This window comes from Ambystoma mexicanum, chromosome 6p, assembly GCF_040938575.1.
Source record: "Ambystoma mexicanum isolate Mex_15411 chromosome 6p, UKY_AmexF1_1, whole genome shotgun sequence".
NCBI lineage: Eukaryota > Metazoa > Chordata > Amphibia > Caudata > Ambystomatidae > Ambystoma > Ambystoma mexicanum.
In genome coordinates this window covers 403,428,506-403,447,257 of record NC_090935.1, presented here as the reverse complement: position 1 = coordinate 403,447,257, position 18,752 = coordinate 403,428,506, and the positions used below count along the sequence as shown (strand labels likewise).

General features: G+C 45.2%; 1 protein-coding gene across 1 annotated transcript in view; it reads left to right on the top strand.

Annotated features, from left to right (window-relative positions):
* LOC138511484 (complement component C6-like) overlaps positions 1–18,752 on the top strand; it is a 913,779-nt gene that overhangs the window by 508,409 nt on the left and 386,618 nt on the right. The window contains exon 7 of the mRNA XM_069627199.1: positions 8,788–8,988. Within this exon, the coding sequence (XP_069483300.1) occupies positions 8,788–8,988 (201 nt within the window). The remainder of the gene's footprint in view (positions 1–8,787; positions 8,989–18,752) is intronic.

The window sequence follows — 18,752 nt, the reverse complement described above, 5'->3', positions numbered from 1 at the left end:
CCCTCCTCCCAAAGAATAGCTGCCAGGGGACCTTTTATGTCCTCTATGGCCAGCGTATTTCCTCCTGTCATTTCCTCTAATTCATTTATCTATTTCCCAGCCCCCAAAGTTAAATTAGGTAGCTTGCATTTTAAATTATCATTGTCCATCTGTGGCCATGGAATGTATTGTGGTCTTGGTCTTGCTCCCCCTTTTATAATAAGGGGAACTGTATGAACTCCATCCCACAGTCAGATCCCACTATTGGCCTATCCATGGCAGGGTTAATCATCACTGTCTGTCTCCTTGCCGGTAAGGACCTTAACCTGCTTACATATGGTGGAGACTCTCCCTTTTCGCTACACAGTCATCTTCGGGAAAGCTCAGGACATGCTACGAGATCTGGCGTTCCATCTTTAGACTGTCCCAGATCTGACATCTCACTTCCTTATCCATTTGCTGGCTTCCTACAGGGGTGCACACGCTCCCTCCTTCTGCCCCAAGACCAAACTCTCTTTCCTCATCCGACATGTCTAGGCCCCAACTAGTATGACTAACATCTCCCTCACCTTTGTCTAGTTCAATTTGCTCAAAGACAACAGGTTTCCCTCCTCACTTCTTGATTGAGGAACTGGGGATCGATCATCATTCCCTCGAGTTCCATACTTGTTATCTCGTCTTATTTGTTGATAGTCCTTACCAATCCTTTCTCCAATGCCTTGCATAGCATACCTTTCTAGCATTGCTGTAGGTGTTTCTAGCATATTCTCCTTTATTTATAGAATATCTCTCTCTCTTTCCCATCATATTTCTGGGCTCTGCCTCATTTGTTCTTTATGAATAAGACTGGTGTCCGAACCTCGCTGCCTTCTGTTTTGTTCCATTTCTACATCAACTTCCATTCCCTTTCTTGCATCCCTTCTAAATCTTTCTTCCTCCTGCCTGTACATGGTGTGGAAGTATGTGGTCATATTTTGCAGTACCACTTTTGACAATGATCTGCTGTGCCCTTTACCAATTCTGCACTAGACTGTTTGAGCTTGGGTGCATGTTTTGGCAGTGTCTTGCATAGGTGCATGAGAGTAGTGTCCTCCATAATGACAAGTCTCAATTGACTATCAATACTTACCAGATCGTTAAAATAAACTTTTTGTTTTAACTTAAATCACAGCTTCTAACATTTTAAAACAACCAGTATGAGCAAGCACCATCAACCGCTGCTCAATCCTCTTATTTCAATGACCTTTCTATTCTTTTGATTGGCGCCAATCGTTTTGCTACACTTTATCTTTAATCACTGTTATGTTTCAACTCTTCACAATTTGATCACTCCTCGATACTTTATTCAACAAACACATTGCATATTATAAAACACTGTGATCACCTTCCCTCTATCATTTCTCATTTATATAAGAATATATATTTATAATAAGGGGTACTCTTCTCTCACCTTTATTTTACCCTATACAGGGTTTGAGACATCACCTTACACAGTCCCGACTTATGCATGTTTTCTATTACTACTCCCGTTGGAGTTTGAAATGTCTCCTTCGATTTCCCTTGAATTAGGATTCCCAGGTGGTATCTCTTATCTTCACAATATTTCTTGTTGTTCAAAATGATCACAATCCTACCCCTTTTTATTGCCATTCCCCTTACCATTTCTTAATCGACTTGATGCCTTCGGTATCGACTCCTCCTTAAATCCGACCACTTCGCCTTCCGTCCGCAGAGTGCCCTTGGAAACCGAGCAGGAATTTCTTCAAAGGGGGAAATGGCCACCATCTCGGTCCTTCTTTCAAGTTTATTTCTATCCAGCCGCTCTCCACAAGAAACTCTGTGATCTTCCAGCTAATGGTGGAGGATGCCTGATGGTCCGAAACTCTAGAGCAGAACTAGTTTGGATCTTTAAACCACAACACCACTACCACTTGCGCGTATGGCCCTTTAGGAACGTGCATATTTAATGGATGGGATCATACAGAATAATTCAGAGTCCAAATAATAGAACCAACTCAGTAAGATGCCAAAGTACTGTTTTATTAACAATTATCTAAAACAGGGAGTTTACAACGAAACATTAACAGACGGATGCTCAGTGATCTTTACACAAAACTTAGTTTTTATACCAAAAATATGTCAGAGAAGATGTCACACTATGTGGTAATAATGAAAAACCTATAACGGGTCGGGATTGGCTAACGGAAACATCTAAGTATACATTTCTATAGGAGCTAATATTGTGATTGGCTGTCCATTATCACATGGACAACATCTACCTACCTCTAACACATGTCATCTTCAGAAACATAAGATACACAGTTTCTCATTGGTCTTCAAACTATAAGGTCCTTCGTTATATGGACTAATATAATTGGTTGCCATGCTTGTGCCGTGTTTGTAACATTCGTTTCATTTAGCAGCACGTGAGCCCAGACCCAGGTGCAAGGAGATGGGGCATGACACTACCTCCCCCACCCAATTAGTCCAGCATCTCTCATCGCCCATATCTTCTGCCATGAAGATTGTTTTTGTACTTGGCCTTCCAAAGTATCCTTGCCTTTGAGAATGCATGGGAGTGAGAGCACTCACTATCATGTCCGGGACTCCTAGTTCGAACTCTATTTTCCTCCTTGGCTCACCTGACAGCAGACCATGATTTGGTCCATTTTGCAGGTTTAAAATAGTCTAAATGAATTAAACTTGGCACTCTCGGTGTTCTTTTCTTTGCACCTTAACAAGGGATGACCCATCCTGTGCATGTTCACTAATTTCCAGAATAGATGGCTGACCTTGTCTGCTTCAGTCTCGACTACAGGCCAGACAACCTCGTCTTGCAGCGCCACAATTCTATTTATTCTTGCTCTGATGCAGTTTTCCCTTCCTACTTCATGGGTCCTGGCTTACTAAATTCATGATATAGATGTCAAGCCAGCTTCTATGATGACTTAGTCTACCTTGCATTTCAGCGTCTGTACATTTATTGAAAGGTTCATTTTCTGCAGCACTTTGTGCACGTGTAATCTACTTTTTTTGTATTTAAAGGTTCATTTGATTCTTTACTTCGTCATTAGTTTCTTTAGGATCTATACATTCTCTTCAGTCAGTATTTTGGAATGTTGTGCATACTTTTTATGACGTCACTGGCTTATTTTCTTTGCTCTTTCTCATATTCTTTTAGAGAGTTCCTCCCTTTAGTTGCCATCACATTGGGGATACATTCGGTGAGGTTGTCTCAACAGGTATCTTCTTTCGAACATACACTGCAGTATTGGAACAATGGCTGGTGACAAACACACAACAGTCTCATACCTCCAACATATAGGCGGAAGGGGGTGGGGTATCCTGCAGAGGTATACAGTTGCTCCTCTACATTAAAGGAGCAGGATCTGATAAAATTCTGATTAGCAGATCACCCTTTTCAGAGATCTATTTATTCATTAATACAAATTAAAAAAGCTATGGCTTCCACACCCTTGCCATATGGTGATACCTCACACTATTATCATGTGCCAATATGCCACTCACATCATCAGTTTCTGATTTTTCTGGTACATTAATATCACTTTCAGTTCCATGTTCCTTGCTTTGTTCCCAGATCAGCTCCCAGGGTATTCACAGAGTGGATGGCACCAGTGATGGCGCATATGCATAATCTGGGTCTCTTAGTATTTCCTCAACTGTGCAATTGGCTGAAGCGGGCCCCATCTGGTCAGTTGGTTTTGGAACACCTCACATTTATGTGCAACACATTATGACAATTGGGGCTCCAGGTCGATTGGAACAAATTCAACATCACTGCAGTGGGGAATGTTCTGTCAAAATATCCGAAATCAGTCTTCAGTACCTATTGACAATAGTGCTACAGAACAGTTGCCAACCGCAAGGCAGTTGCTGAGTCTGCATGGTTATATTTATTATTATTTTTTTTACAAACCTTTTACTTGAGTCATCCATAGTTCATCCTTCATCAGTTACATAATTATCAAAATTAAACGCAATTTCCTATGACATCAAATTGAAATCAAACTATCCATTGCTTTAGCATAGTAATCTCCATTATCATGGTTTAGATTTGCAAGAAATCATGTATCTTTCATTTCCATGTTGACAATCTAATTCGTAACATGATTTCAGCAATTTTTATAGTGTCCCCATTAAAGTTTCAGAAAACGTTTAATGTTGTTACTTACATCAAAAATTGCAGAATCCTGAAAATGTATTATTAATTTTCTCCTAAAAAAAATGAGGTCCAACGTTCTTCAGCATTTAGCTGTTGGTTCAAGTTGGAATAGATCTGGGTATTTCTCTCTGATCTGTGATAGTTCATGACATTCCATCAGAAGATGTTGAAATGATTGTTTTTGATCAGGAATGACACAGAATCTGCAGGGGGTTGGTTTACCATCAAGTTATTTTCGTTGTGCTAAAACTTGTCTAGTTGGTAGTAAGTTTAGTCTTATTCGCATAAAAAGGTTTCTGGCATTTCGGACAGGGGAATCTTCATAAGTAAGCCGGCATTTGAAATAGCACTTGTGTATCAGCAGGGCAGTTGATCGACAGTTTATATTTTTCTTTTAACTTTTGGATCCGTATCCAGTCATTCCGTTGGATTTTTTTTTTATTGATCCAGGATTCTTGGATAATGATTCTTCTGAGCAACCTAGCTCTTTTAGCCAATTTGAACATGTGTTTTTCCATAGTTTCAGAATTCCATTTTGTTGGTTTATTTTCATTGTTTTTAATATATCTAGAGGTGAATTGTCTTCTTCTAGAATTGTTTTCCGGTATAAGTCAAGGGCTTTCCAAAAAATAACTGAGTGGATTGACAGAATTGCTAATTTGAATCTAATTCTAGGAATAGGGAAGGACTTTGGTAATGTGAGAACTTTCCTCCAAAAAAGTCCCTCAAGGATGTACCATTTTTTCCATCAAAGATTGAGGGCTGCTTCGGCTCCATATTTTAACATCGGGATAACCTTTTGACGATAAAATGCCAATTTCCCAAACTTTCTAGGGATACTTAAAGCTTGGCAGGCTAGAGAATTTGCCTTCCTATGAATTGCTTCATCCCATTCATGTTTGTCCCAGGCCGAATTGATCCATACTCCAAAGTATTTTATGGTTTCCACTTGATTTAGTTGTTCCGGTACAATATATGGCGAATACTTGCTTTTTCTCAGTTTTCTGAATTTACGGAGGGACATAGATTGCGTTTTGGTGGTATTATTTGTTAGCCCATTGATGGTGAAATAGGCCAACACATCATTTAGCCTTCGCTGCAAGCCGATTGGGGTCTTGTCCAACAGGACAAGATCATCAGCATAGACCATCCAAGAAATATTTTTACCATTTAGAATTGGTGGTACAGTTTGCCCTATGAGTGGGGCATTTTTTTAAATCTGAGATGTAAAGATTGAATAGTATAGCCGCAGTGGGCATCATTGTTTTCCAATCAGTCATTTTGATTTTTCTGTACAACCACCATATGGTCTTTATTCACATCTACTCATATCATAGCAGCATTTGCCTCTCTATGGGGCATAACTCTGTTTGTCTTTCTCCGTTCTTTCCATAAATGCATGGGCAGGTTCCGGTCCACAAAGCATGCTGCCTTCAAGTCCCATGGGATCAGTCAGACAAGGGGAGTTGGAGACCTGCACAGGCACAGGCAGAGAGGCCTCTATCCCCTCCTTAGCATGCATTTTGAGAGCAAAAGGCATTGAAGTAGTTAAGGGAATTGAAGGAACAGGTGCCTCACTGTCACTTTCACTTGCATATCCATTACATCTCTCACTCACCTCAAAACTCTTAGCCGGGTGCGGGTTGATAGTTATCTCTGCTTCTTCACACTCCTTTGGGTCCATTTCTTGAGATCGGTTCTTGCTAACGGTAGAAAGCACTGCAGTTCATTTTTTCCGATTTCCTGTGTGAGGACCAGAGACTGGCATGGAGACATCACATCCCTCACGTTCCTCCAAGTATATCTCCTCGCAGTATCTCCTTGCAGTATGTCCTCTCAGCACGGCAGAGCAAACCTTGCTTTGCGTTTGCACAGGGTAGTCAGGGACACCACAAGCAGCCTTTCCGAGGCTGGCCTTTCCCAGTCTGGTCGCTTTCCACCCCAGCACTCGCAGCGGAGACTGGTGGAGTGTGTTTTTTCTGCACAAAAGGTCTCTCCTCCACCTAGTTAGATTCAGGAGGCTATGAGGCTATGAGACAGTGTTACCCGCTGTCCCTGCTCTCACTTCGCAAACACTCACCAACACTCCACATACGCTCCGCTTACACTGGAGCATTGGTCTATGTACTGGATGTTCCTCCTCCTCCTTGCTGTATCAGTGCAGGGCCACTGAAAAAAGATCAAGATAACTCGTAGAATGCTGCAGAACACTCACCAACACTCCACATATGCTCCGCTTACGCTTGAGCTATGGTCTTTGTACTGGATGCTCCTCCTCTTCCTTGCTGTATCAGTGCAGGGCCTTGGAAATTATACAACGCAGTCAATTGTGTCCTTCCTATGAAAATGTAAATGGACCGCTAGTTGCTACCTTGCTGTCACCAGTATCATCACAGAAGGACTCAACGTTGCCACTCTTTAGCCATGTCTTAGCCCCGTCTGTCTTGCCATCTATTGGACCATTTATGACACATCTAATGGTGTATATCAATGGTTTTATGGTAGCACCAACAATACTGCCACGTACTGTTCCTATGTTAACACATCCAATGTTGTATTTCAGTAACCTTAACTTTACCTTCCTTTGAAATGTTAACTCGGCCAATGCTACAACTTAGTAAGCCTATATTAGCACTGTCCCTGCTGCCATTCAATGCCCCTAGGCCGACACTTCCAATGCTGCAATATAAGATTCTGAAGCTAGTGCCTCTAGCCATGACACCCTATACCCCTCTGATAGCAACTGCACCAAATAGTGTGATCACACCAGCAGTCTCTACAACTATAGAGCTTTCCAGCTTCCATAGCCATGACAAGCACAAACGAAACTGAGAATGTCACCTTAGCAACTCCTTTAAAGAGATCCTACTGACACCTTAATGTAACCACAAATAGAGTAAATCAGGCAGAGGGTGCAACCACCGGCTCACCGCCTTTTTTGCATGACCGCCACACTGCCATTGATTCAACAACTGAACCAACCATCCTGCCTACTGAAACCCCCTCACAAGCCTTAGACAACCCAGTTGCATTAGCGGTCACAACTCAACCTAACCCACTCATGGCCCCTGGACACAATTCACTACTCTTATCCAGACCACTCAATGCTGTATTGATCAACACTAGATCACTCATAGCACATGTCAACCTAATTTCCAAGAACAAGTTCTTTAACCATTAAAGAAACCTGGGTGCATGCTGTGGCAGGTCCTGCCCTCTCTTTAGCCATATCAGACTACTTCACAATCCTAAGGAAGGATAAACCAGATGCCAAAGGGGGGTAGGGAGGTAGCATTTATAGTCAAAGATTCTCTCATACTCTGAGAATCTAATAACTATGCCTTGAAATCAGGGGAACTACTTTCAAAAAAATTGTCCCTCTCCAACAACATCACAGTGAGACTGCATCTAATTTACAGGCCACTGGGCCGCATCCTATCATACGAAAATGACTTTTCGCAAATCTTGTTCCTAGGCGACCTACAAATAGGCTTTAATGACCCATTAGACTTAAGTGCCCTTGCACTAACAAACACCATTGAAGCTCTTGGCTTCACGCAACAGATATTGAGTCTAACCCACAATGAAGGATGTAGTAATGTGGCTTACTGAGTAGCAGTGTCTGTGAGGTTGTCTGCTTGTGGAATAATGTGGTGGAAGTGTTCTGCTGGGTGACGGTTGGTCAGAGAGAGAGCAGCTGTGAGCAGAGAAGATGGGTGTGGGGGTGAGCCTGGTGTTTCCCTTGTCATCTTGTGTCCCCTACCATACCTGTGTCTTATGGAGGAGTACAGGACATGGACAATAAAGACACTGAGAACTTACCTGGAGTACTGGCGGTCATCATTGTTACAAAGTACGAATCCTAGACTGTTTAGCAGACCTTCATTGTAACCTAGGCATCATCTCTAATGAGCCTTGTCCGTGTTCAGACCACAATAGCATCTCATTTACCGTACCTACGAACATACATTCGAAGGAACCACCCACTATGGCAAATCCTAGGCCGCCCTCCGCAATAATTGCATGCTGACTTTGCCCATTCCTACCTCTTCTCAACAAACCCCTCATCTTGGAACTGAGGACTGGGCCCAATATCCTGCCACTCTGCAGCCAACAAGGTTTCAAGGTAAGTACCAATGGTTCCCTCTAGTACCCAGCAACAAAGAGAAAGTATCAGCATGGAGTCAAGTAGCATGCCTGGCTCCCTGTCTGCAGCAGGGAACAAAGGAACTGGGGTTTTGTTGGTAAAGTGGGGCTTTAGGCACCACGGAAGTGGGGCGTAGCCTGAAGAAGACAAGAAGACGTTGGATGGGTTTCAGTGAGGGAAGTGGGAAGCCTCATAGAGTAAGCACTCGGGTGATGAAGAGGGACCTGGAGGTAATGAGTGTGCGCCACATGCATGGAAGGATATATAGTGCTGATGTGAATTACACGAATCTCCACTTTTAAGAATGATCCCATTTCTGTTTTACAAAATACCTCCCATCTGTTTGCAGATGCTAACATTGTAGTATGTTTGCGCCGTGAGCGTAAATTGATAGGAATGTGTAATGCGAGCATAACATTTGCTTTCCGGCTGTCCAATGACTGGTTATAAAGATATTATTCTTATTCTTGTCCTCGAGGTTGAAAATGATGAAGATGAGGTGGAATCTGATTTCTTCAATGATCTCATCAATCTGAACGATGCCACTTCTTATCAAGGATCTCACAGCGGCTCTGGAAGGAGTTCCTCAGGAATCCCATTATTGTTTTCCAGAAAGACGCGGACAAAAACTACATCTACCTCGTCCTTCAAGGAAGCAGTTCAAGCATCCTATAAAAAGGTACCTGAGGGGTGAAAACCAGCATTGTATATTGTCTAAAAAAATGTGTGTCTCCGCACTTTGTACATCTCTATTTCAACTGAATACCAAGATCCTGGGCTGGCTTAAGGCCCGGGCGAACTGGGTGGTCCCCTGGGGCGTCACAATAGCCCCCAGCCTTGTAATCTCGCGGGAGTCTTTCATGGGCTTCCCGAGCTGGCGTGGGGGTTGCCAGCCCTAGAGATGCGCTGCCAGAGCTAAGGCCAGCCCTGCCAAGATCAAGTTAACTTTTTGAACTATGTTCGTGACCAGAGTTAGTGTAATGAGTACAGTGCATTTTTCCTTAAAAAGTGTTTTATATTCCTTAAATTCTGTAATTGAAATAGCGCTGACTTCTTGGTGGGAGGTTAGTGGTCAGATAGCTCAGTGGGCTAAGCCTTAGCTTAGAAACCAGCCAGGAGTTTTGAATTATTTAATACAGTTATTGCTTTGAGTATTATTGTGCAAGTATTGGGAAATAATATTACCTATTCCAAAACATACTAATGAACTAGTTTGTTGAATATAGACTATAAAAAACTATTTTTGTTTATTGACACTGGTCATCCATAGCAATGTTGCCGTATGAACGACCTGGATAGAGAGAGAAGACCGAATAGCAGCTGGGTGTGTTATTGCAGAAACGCTAGCACTCTGTCCAAGTCAGTATGCAGGGAATATTCCCGTTTTCAGTATTAAAAAAAGGTGTACTTACGTCATCACTCCAAAATCAGACTTGTCTTCGTAGTGAGAGGCCAATGGAGATTATTTTTCAAACTCTACCACACTTGGAGTGCTCCATTTTTTTTTGCTTGTTTGAGACCTCATCATGTCACTGAACACTACTATCTCTGCATGGTGTGGGAGACTTTAAGCATCTGGCCAGCTCCTAGTGCGAGAACACGTTGGATAGAAACGTTGGTGATCAGCCATGATCGTCTTTGTGGTCAGGCAGAAAACCCCCAAGTATATCCACTGCTTCACTGGCAGCCAGTCTCGAAATGTTGCCGACAGGGAGATGTGTCAGAACTCATCACACCTTGGTTTAGGAAATCGCGGACGTTATTAACTTGCTCCAGTTAGTGCATATTTATGCAAGGAGTCCGGCGTATCACACCTTGCTTTAGTCAATGTGGGAGGTGATGCCAACAATGAGCAAGGTGTTAGGGTGGTCTGTAACAATAGAAAGTTCCCCCACCTGATGTGGTCGTTGTGAATGTACTTACCTGTGGTATGAACGGGAAGCCAGTGTTGAGAGCTTGCCCCAGGTTGCAAACTTGAGGGATAAGGTATGCCCCCATTATGGGTAGTCACAGTAAAGACAGCTCCATCCCCTCAAAGGCAATCCCATTCTACCATGTGCACCCCATCTATTCCCTTTCCTCAGTTTTCTCTCGTTTTAATCTTCTTTACGTAACATTTTCCTGCCACTCTTATTCAAGTTCTTTGCCCTGGTATATTTTATTTCATCTCTACCTAAGACTTTGTTTTTCTCCCATATCTTCTTAGGACTGTCTTGAGTGAGCTTTATATCTCTGCCAGATTCTTGAATATGCATATTAGAGGGCCATAGTTCCAGCCATACTGTGCTGCCATACAAGTGCATTATAGTGACACATCTGTTCTAGTGGAAGCCAGTTTGTAGAAGAGAGTGAGTGGATCTGTCTAAGTAGGGGAGAGATTCATTGAATTATGATTTTCATCAATATAAACTTTATTCAGCTGTGAGCCATAAATACAACAATAAATACAATTAAAACACAGCTATACATATATTAAATATATTAATCCCCATATCTGCAGATTGATGAAAAAATGACAGCTAATTATAAACAGTAAAAAACAGATAGGATCTGATTGAAGAGGGCATTAACATTAACAATGACGTCCATCTTTCGCTGTGCGTCCAGTTGTCAATCGTATGCTTGCCTCGGCTAGGTACCAATTTATTAGGGTGTTGTGAAGTGATGATCAACCAGTCACTATTTAATATACCGTTACATATCCTGCATATGGAAGAGGTGCTATTGATTAACCATTGTTCAACAAAATCTGGATTTTAATACGTGTTCAAAATTGGCCTCAAGTGTTAGTTTATTGGATTTTTTTTTTATTGGGTGTTTGTAAAGGCGCCTATACAACAAAGGGTGTTTCAAGGGACCACAAGACAAAAAAAAGCGGGGGTCAAGGGAGAAAGATAACACTACGGTCCTACTAGATCTTGTGACATTCGGATCATGCAAGTGCAGCAACAAGAAGTGCGAGGGATAGGTAGTCGACTGGGAGAGTGCCGGTCTGTGCGAAATACGCAGTGCTAGGGTGGGAAGGGAAGTTCAGGGTAAAGAGCAGAGAGTGCAAGTGAAAAGGGGGGAAGCATGAGGGGGGGTGGGCCACAGGGGCTAGGCTAGTGCTAAGGGGAGGCCAGGAGGGCAAGTGAAAGGGGTTGCTTGGGGTGCAGGGTCCACATGCTAAGTGCAAGGAGAGGGGGTGAACTGAGCGGCGGGGCCTGGTGCTCTGTAGAACTCAGAGGGAAAGGAACTCATGGTGGCAACAGTAAAGACAGACGCAAGTAATCACTGCTCAATGGTGTTTATTTAACTGTATGCAGTCTGGAAAAATGCCTAATCTAAACCTAAATCTAAGATGGGAGTACGCATCAACCATCAAATGAAAAATAAGGCATTGCTACTGGCATCATGTCAAATCAAAAGGGCCTATACCAAGAAACACCTATTGCCAATCCTTACAACTAATACAACAAGGGTGTGGATCGTTTTCAAGAAAAGAAAGAAGTGTTCACAAATAATATGTCAGCATGCGGTAGCCTGGGTCTCCCTTCCCCATGTTTTGAGCACAGGGCAAGGTAGGATCTTGGAGCACAGTAAACGCAGAAGGCTCCCCGGCATGAGACGACAGTCAAGCTTTCAGTTAACAGGGCCGTTGATGGCCAAGTCTCGTTTCTCCTGAAAGTCTCTTGCCTTCGAGGACCTGATGTACTCACAATAAGAAAATAAAGTTCCTTTAACAAATGATAGTTCATTTTTTTATGACACTTAGGGTGAGGATTCCTCACTCCTGGGCCCCCCTCTTCTGGGCTCAGGCCCCTGTCAATTCTCAGCCTCCCTCCACCGGGTTCACTATGGCTTTTCTTGTTCACAATTCTCAATGTCTTTATAAACAGTCCAGTGGACATCCCTCTGCCGGGTTCACCTTTTCAACACACTGTTTCTTGGGACTTTAGACTTTGCCCCCTTTTCGTCAGCCTCTCTCCGGTGGATTCACTCTAGTCAACTTCACATTCATGTTTGCTTTCAATGTTGTTGGGATTCACTTCCCTTGCTTTCTCATAATGCAGGATTCACTTCCCTGGTTCTTAGGTCAAAGGCTTTCGATTGTACAGAGAGTTTGCTAGATCTCCTGTATGACTACTTTGACCTGTCTTGGCACGCTCTCCTACGGCCTTCTGGAAATATGTAGTTTTATCACTTCTGGATTAACCAGAGTCTATCGAGTTAGCACCCACGTGGTGCCAGTTCCCTCTGCAGCTGGTCTTCCCTCAACACTTTATAGTTCTTTGAACTCTTCTCAATATGCCACTTTTGCGAGTTTCATTTAACACAGTTTGGTTCTTATCATCTTTCCCTTCGACTCACTGGATGTGATGAATCTCCTGGCTTTCCTTGTTTCTAGAGTCATGGCCTGTACCATGGTAGCAGGAGTTTCCATTGCTCCTGCTTATCAGCATAGGCACGCTCCGTGCACCGCAGACATCTGCTGCAACACACTTGAGCTATTGTCCTCGGTCTTACGATTCCTTCTGCAGAGGTTTTGCGGGTCTGCATCAAAAAGGGCAAGGTTGTGTCTCTCCTTGTTAGCCTCTCGATATTTGCCCCCTTTCTCCTCCTCTTTAACTGCCGTGCCTGGATAACTGTCTCGCCGTGCGGTCAGCCTTGCTCTTACTGTGCTCTCTTGCGCCACTTTTTAGCCCTGTGTCAGGATCGGCGGGTGGAGGCTTTGGAACTACTGGCGGCATTAACTTGCTCAGAGTCATGCTCTAGTCCTCATCCAACATGGCGGCTAACCCTATAACTGCCGACTCCGCCCCTTCCTCCAGTGCGTTGTATCTGTTTACCCTCCCGTTACTTCGCTCGTACTCTTGTGACTTAGCTAGAATACTTTTCTACGCTTTTTTCCTTGTTCTGTTTTCCTGTGCCTGTGCATTTTCAGTCCTACTTATTCTTTGTTGCTGTTCTTCCCTTTCATACGGCGTTCGCTGTATTCTTATCTACCGTTATTTTTGCCTACTCCTTTGTAAATTCTTTCACGGCGTTTGCCGTTCTTCCCCGTTTGTGACTTCCTTTTTTTTATATACTTTCACGGCGCTTGCCGTCTCCAGTCTCCCGTTTCTTTGTCTCCAGTCTTTTTATTGTTTGGCTATTTAGCATTTGTTTCTTAGGTTATCTTTTCTTTCTGCCATCCCCATTCTTTCTGCCATTCTGCCATTCCCGGATGGGTAATTATCAGCCTTCTCACTGAATCTATTGTTACACTCGTTGGACTATTGGTCTTTGGAATCATCCATCCATCTGAATATCACCATATCCAGGGTTTTTTCTGCCTTCCGGCTTTTTCCCTGGGACGAGGCTGGCCCCCCGGGGGGCTCCCGGAGGCAGGTTCTCAACTCTGTCACGGTGGCCTCTGGAGGGGCCAGACCTTACTTACACGACAGAAGAGGTGGGAAGCTTAAGGAAGACAATTCCAAGAAGAAGAAGAACCCAAAGAAGTCGGAAGCTACACTTAAGGAGAGCTCTTCGGAAGTCTCAGGTGAGGAGAAGGGGGAGTTTAAACCTGGACCTGACACCCTGTGGGAAAGGGAAAGGCCTATCAGGTGTGTGTGAGATTCTGATCAATTACCTGACTTTGCCTGACCCTTGTATTGGGACATGTCAGGTAAAAGGCTCTGGTGTTAGTCCGTTCTCTTGCGTGTTGTACAAAAGTGTTTGTGTCAAAAAAAGGGGGGAGGCAGTGTTTTTGAATGTCCTAAGTGGGAGGATGGGGAAAAGGTGTTGAAAGAAGGGGATACCGTGTCTCACCCATCAGTGTCTCATTCCCACTACCCGAGGACCCCTCATCTAGGTGATCCTACCTCACTGGTCCACCCCCAACAACTGGACCCAATAGCAATGGCCATGTCCTGGCCACCTGGATGACTGATCCCTGGGGACTAGCTAGGGAGACACCGGAAGGTTTCTCACAGAACCAGGCAGCCAGTCACTGCAGCAGACAGCGAGGGAGGGGGAGAGGGAAGGAAAATGGTTTTGAGGAGCTTCCAGGACTTAAGGAGATCCTAAGAGGGGCAGGGAGACCATTCCAGAGGGATGCTCCTGCTGATGAGACATATATACCCACCACTCGCTGCTTAGAGAAGTGTCTAATCTGCAGAGAGTTAGAGCTAGAATATCGAAGGGCTCTTGCAGGGAGGTATTTAGGGGGGGAGAGTTTGGTGTAGCATGTTCCCAGGCCCACGAAAGCCTTGTGGATGATGCAGAGGGTCTTCAACTTGATCCTAGCAGTAACCGGGAGCCAGTGGAGAGATTTTAGGGCTGCAGAGATGAGATCCCTGAGCTTGAAGCCACGGGTAAATCTCAAAGTCCTATTCTGGATTAGTTGAAGGGGGCAGATAAAGGGAGATTGACTAAGAGGCTGTTGCAGTAGTCCAGCCTAGAAAGAACCAAAGCTCTGGTGACATTGAGTTTCTGAGTGAAGGTGAGGAAAGGGAGAATGCCTCTGAGGAGGTGCAGCTGATAGTGGTTCTTCTTGGCAAGGTCCGCGATGTGAGGAGAGAAGGTTAGAGAGGAGTCAAAGATGACACCAAGGTTTTTTGACTCACAAGAGGGTGTGCAGAGCAGATCCATAGAGAGCAGCCAGAGGGTAGAAAGGATGGAAGGAGCTGTGGTCCCAATGAGAAGGATCTCAGTGTTACTGGCATTAAGGCAGATATCATTGGCAGCACACCATGCCTGAATAGCAGTCAGACAGTCAGGGATGAGAGAGGAGGAAGAGGAGAAAGTAGACAGAAGCTTGATGGAGAGCTGCATGTCGTCTGTATAACACTGGAAGTGAGGAGGCAATGAGGAGATCAGGCAGGCCAGAAGGGCGAGGGAGATGTTGAAGAGCCATGGTGTGATGATAGAGCCTTGAGGGAGGTAGCAGAGTTTGATTGGGTAGAGAATGGGCCCAGTTGGACCTGGGAAGGTTAGTCGGAGAGGAATGAGGTCAACCAGTCCAGTGCCAGGCCTGTGATGCCAAGGGCGTCACAGAGCCGATTTGTCAGAGTTGCATGGTTGACCATGTCAAAGATAGAGGAAAGCTCCAGAAGGATAAGAACAGATGTAGAGTTGGAATCTCGATTTGAGAGCAAGTCAACACAGGTGTTCAGTAGAGCAGCTTTCCTGCCTCTGGATGCTCTGAAGCCAGACTGGTGGTGGTGGAGGCAACCAACAGATTCAGTATGTTGGATCAGTTGGGAGATGGCCAGATTCTCCAGGATTTTGCCCAGGAACGGGGTAATGGAGATAGGGCTGTAGTTAGCCAGGCAGGAGGGGTCAGCATCGGGCGTTTTAAGGAGAGGATGCAGAAGGGAGTGCTTGAGGGGTAGAGGGAAGGAGCTAGTAGCAAATTAGTGATTACAAAAATTGGCCAAGGCTGGTGCAAGGGAGGCAATGTTGTCATTGATAGCTCTGGAGGAGCAAGGGAGCACCTGTTTGGAGGAGACTTTGATAGAGAGGACTTGTCTAGAGACCTCATCCAGTGCTATGGGTGAGAAAGAGGAGAGTAGGAGGGAAAGGGGACACGAGGGCCAAGGGAGGACTGAGAGGTGGGGTGGGAGGAGGGAGGGAAGGAGAGTGAGTACAGGAAGTCCTGAGCTTTAGTTAAGAAGTGCAAGGCCTGTGAAGTACAGAGCGTCAGGGATGGCAGGGGAGAGGAGGAGATTGCATTAGGATTTGCAAGTTCCTTGCAGATTTAAAACAGTTTGCCTGTGTTGTTAGTGGCCCCAGAGATGCAGGCTTAGGTATGGGGCATTTTCTTCAAGCAGATGGAGAGTCTGTATTGCCTTTGGAGGAGGCGGCAGTCCAGTCTGTCGGAGGATGCTCCTGATGCTTGCCACCTCCGCTCAGCAATTCTGCACTTGCAACTCAGAGAGGCTAGGCCAGAGTCATACCAGGTCTTGCCCTTGGAGGCAGCCTTCATGCAGATCCTCATGACAGGGGCAAGGATGTCCACTCAGGTTGTGATAGAGAGGTAAAGATTAGCAAGGGCAGAGTCAGTATGGGAGTTCGTGACAGGACGGGGGTGGGGGATTGAAAGTGGCAGCAAAGGCATCAACTGACACTCACTTCATCGGTCGAATGATGGAGAAGGAGACTGGCAATGCAGGCAGAGGCTTAGCCGGGGGACCTTAGATATCCAGGAGAGAGGACAGGAAAGCATTCTCACACCAGGAAAGAAGTGTAGTGAGAGGGTTGGAGATGGGGATTTCTGCTGAGATGAGAGCAACCAAGGTATGTGCGTCAGACCGGAGGGATAAATGGTAAGGGAAAGAAAGTTACAGAGGCTGCAGAAGAGTCCAGTGGCAGAGTCAGGAGATTTAAGGTGAATATTGAAGCCTCCGAGGAGGAGAATCTTTTAGGTGGAGGCAAGAAGAGAAGAGGAGAGGTCAGACAACTCCAAGAGGAAGAGGGAGACCAGACCAGGAGTCCTGTAGATGGTGGCGAGAGTCAACGAGAGGGTTGTAGAGACACCAAGCCTTTAGATGTGGCATTCGAATGAAGAGTAGGTCTGAGTGGGAATGATAGTAGAATGGACCCATTCAGGGAACTTCAAGGCCACTCCACCTCCAGACCGATAGGGGCTGGGCTTATGGAGGATCTTATAGCCCCCAGGGAGGAGAGTGTCAAAAGCAGTGGCAGAGCTGGCACTGAACCATGTCTCAGTGAGAGTGAGAACATAAAGGTCAAAGTCTTCAAGAGGGAGACAGAAATCAGAGAAGTGCTAACAGCAGAGTACGAGTTGAGGGTAGCTAGGTGAAGCCGTTTGCCACCTTTGAAGGTCTTCTGGGGAGAGGTACAGGGATGTGCTACACCCATCTGTCATGGAGAAGGGGCAAGATGGGTGTCAGACAGAGGAAGTTGAAGAGATATGGAAGATGGCTATCAAGAAGGAGGATGACCTACAGGATGAGAAGCATGCCAAGAGTACATACCATCTGGTGCCGCCATTAATGGGCAACGCAAAGAAAAGGGAGAGGACAGAGAACATGTGGGGTGTCCATAGGTCCAGAGAGGGAAGGGCAAAGAGAATGTCTGTGACAGTCTGCCTGGAAGAAGCATTGACATAGGTGTCAACAATGGGCAGGCCTGGATTGGAGACCAGTAGATCTTTTTTGAACTTTGTTCTTCCAGGCTTCGAGAGAGAGGTAGAATAGGTGATAGAGTAGCAGTTAGAATAGATAGTGAAGATGATGAGCACCATGGAGGGAGAGGGCAGAGGGATGTAAGGGGAGAGAGAGGAAGAGACGGACAAACTGCACAATGCACGATGAACTCACTAGGGTGACTAACAGCAAGACAGGCGTAGACAAAGGAAGGAAGGTGACTCTGGTGGGATGAACCCTTCTCCGGAATATGAACATTAGTGCCAGAAGACCTAGCAGCAAGACAGATGCAGATGAACAAGGTGCACCAAGAGGAGGAGTAGCAAGGCAAAAGCCTTGTAAGCAGCAGTCCTCGTCGCACAGGAACACCTTGCTCACCATTTGGTAGCAAGGCTGAACATTTAGGCTGTATCCTCACAGAGACATCCGTAGCTCCTCAACCAACCCCCGTGAGACGAGTCACAGTTCCTGAATGTGGTGGTGGTATGATATGATATGGTATTTGTAACGCGCCTATACACAAGTGTGCAAATATTGCAACCTAACTGGGTGCAATATCCAAATCAGCACCAGGTTCCCTCCAGAGCGGAATCCCCAACTCAAATGACAAACCACAGCCCCATCCTTTCTCACCGATCAACCCTCCCAGGTCCAACTTGGGTCTTTCCTCTCTTCTATTCCTCTCTCTACTTGTGGTGTTCCCCAGGGGTCTAACCTCTCTCCCAGGCTCTTTATCCACTAAAGGCACCTCTGGCCCACCGCATCTCTACCTTCTGCTCTAACTTTCAGTGTTGTGCAGATGAAACCCAGTTCTCCTTCATGCTCCCCTTAGCCTCTTCTGCTCCTTCTCTCATACCAGACTGTCTGTCCACTATTCAGGAATGGTGTGCCTCCAATGACACCTGTTCCCACCTTCCCGCCCTCACTATGGCCGACCACCCGGGGCGCTCTACCTGCTCCTTCCTGTGAAACTAAGAACCTTGGTGTCATCTTCAACTCCACCCTCTCTTTCTATCCTTGCATCTCTTATGTCTCTAAGAAGTCACACTAACAGCTGCACCTCCTCAGAGGTATTCTTGCATTTCTCACTTTCCCCCATAAGCTCACTGTCTCTAGATCCCTGGTCCTCTCTAGTCTGGACTACTGCAACAGCCTCTTTCTAAATATGCCTGCCTCTACTCTTCGCCCTTTACATCTAATCCAGAACAGGACTGTGAGACTTGCCCTTGGCCTCAAGCCCAGGGATTGTATCACTCCAGGCCTGAAATCTCTTCACTGGTTCCCTGTGGCTGCAATAATCAAGTTCAAGACC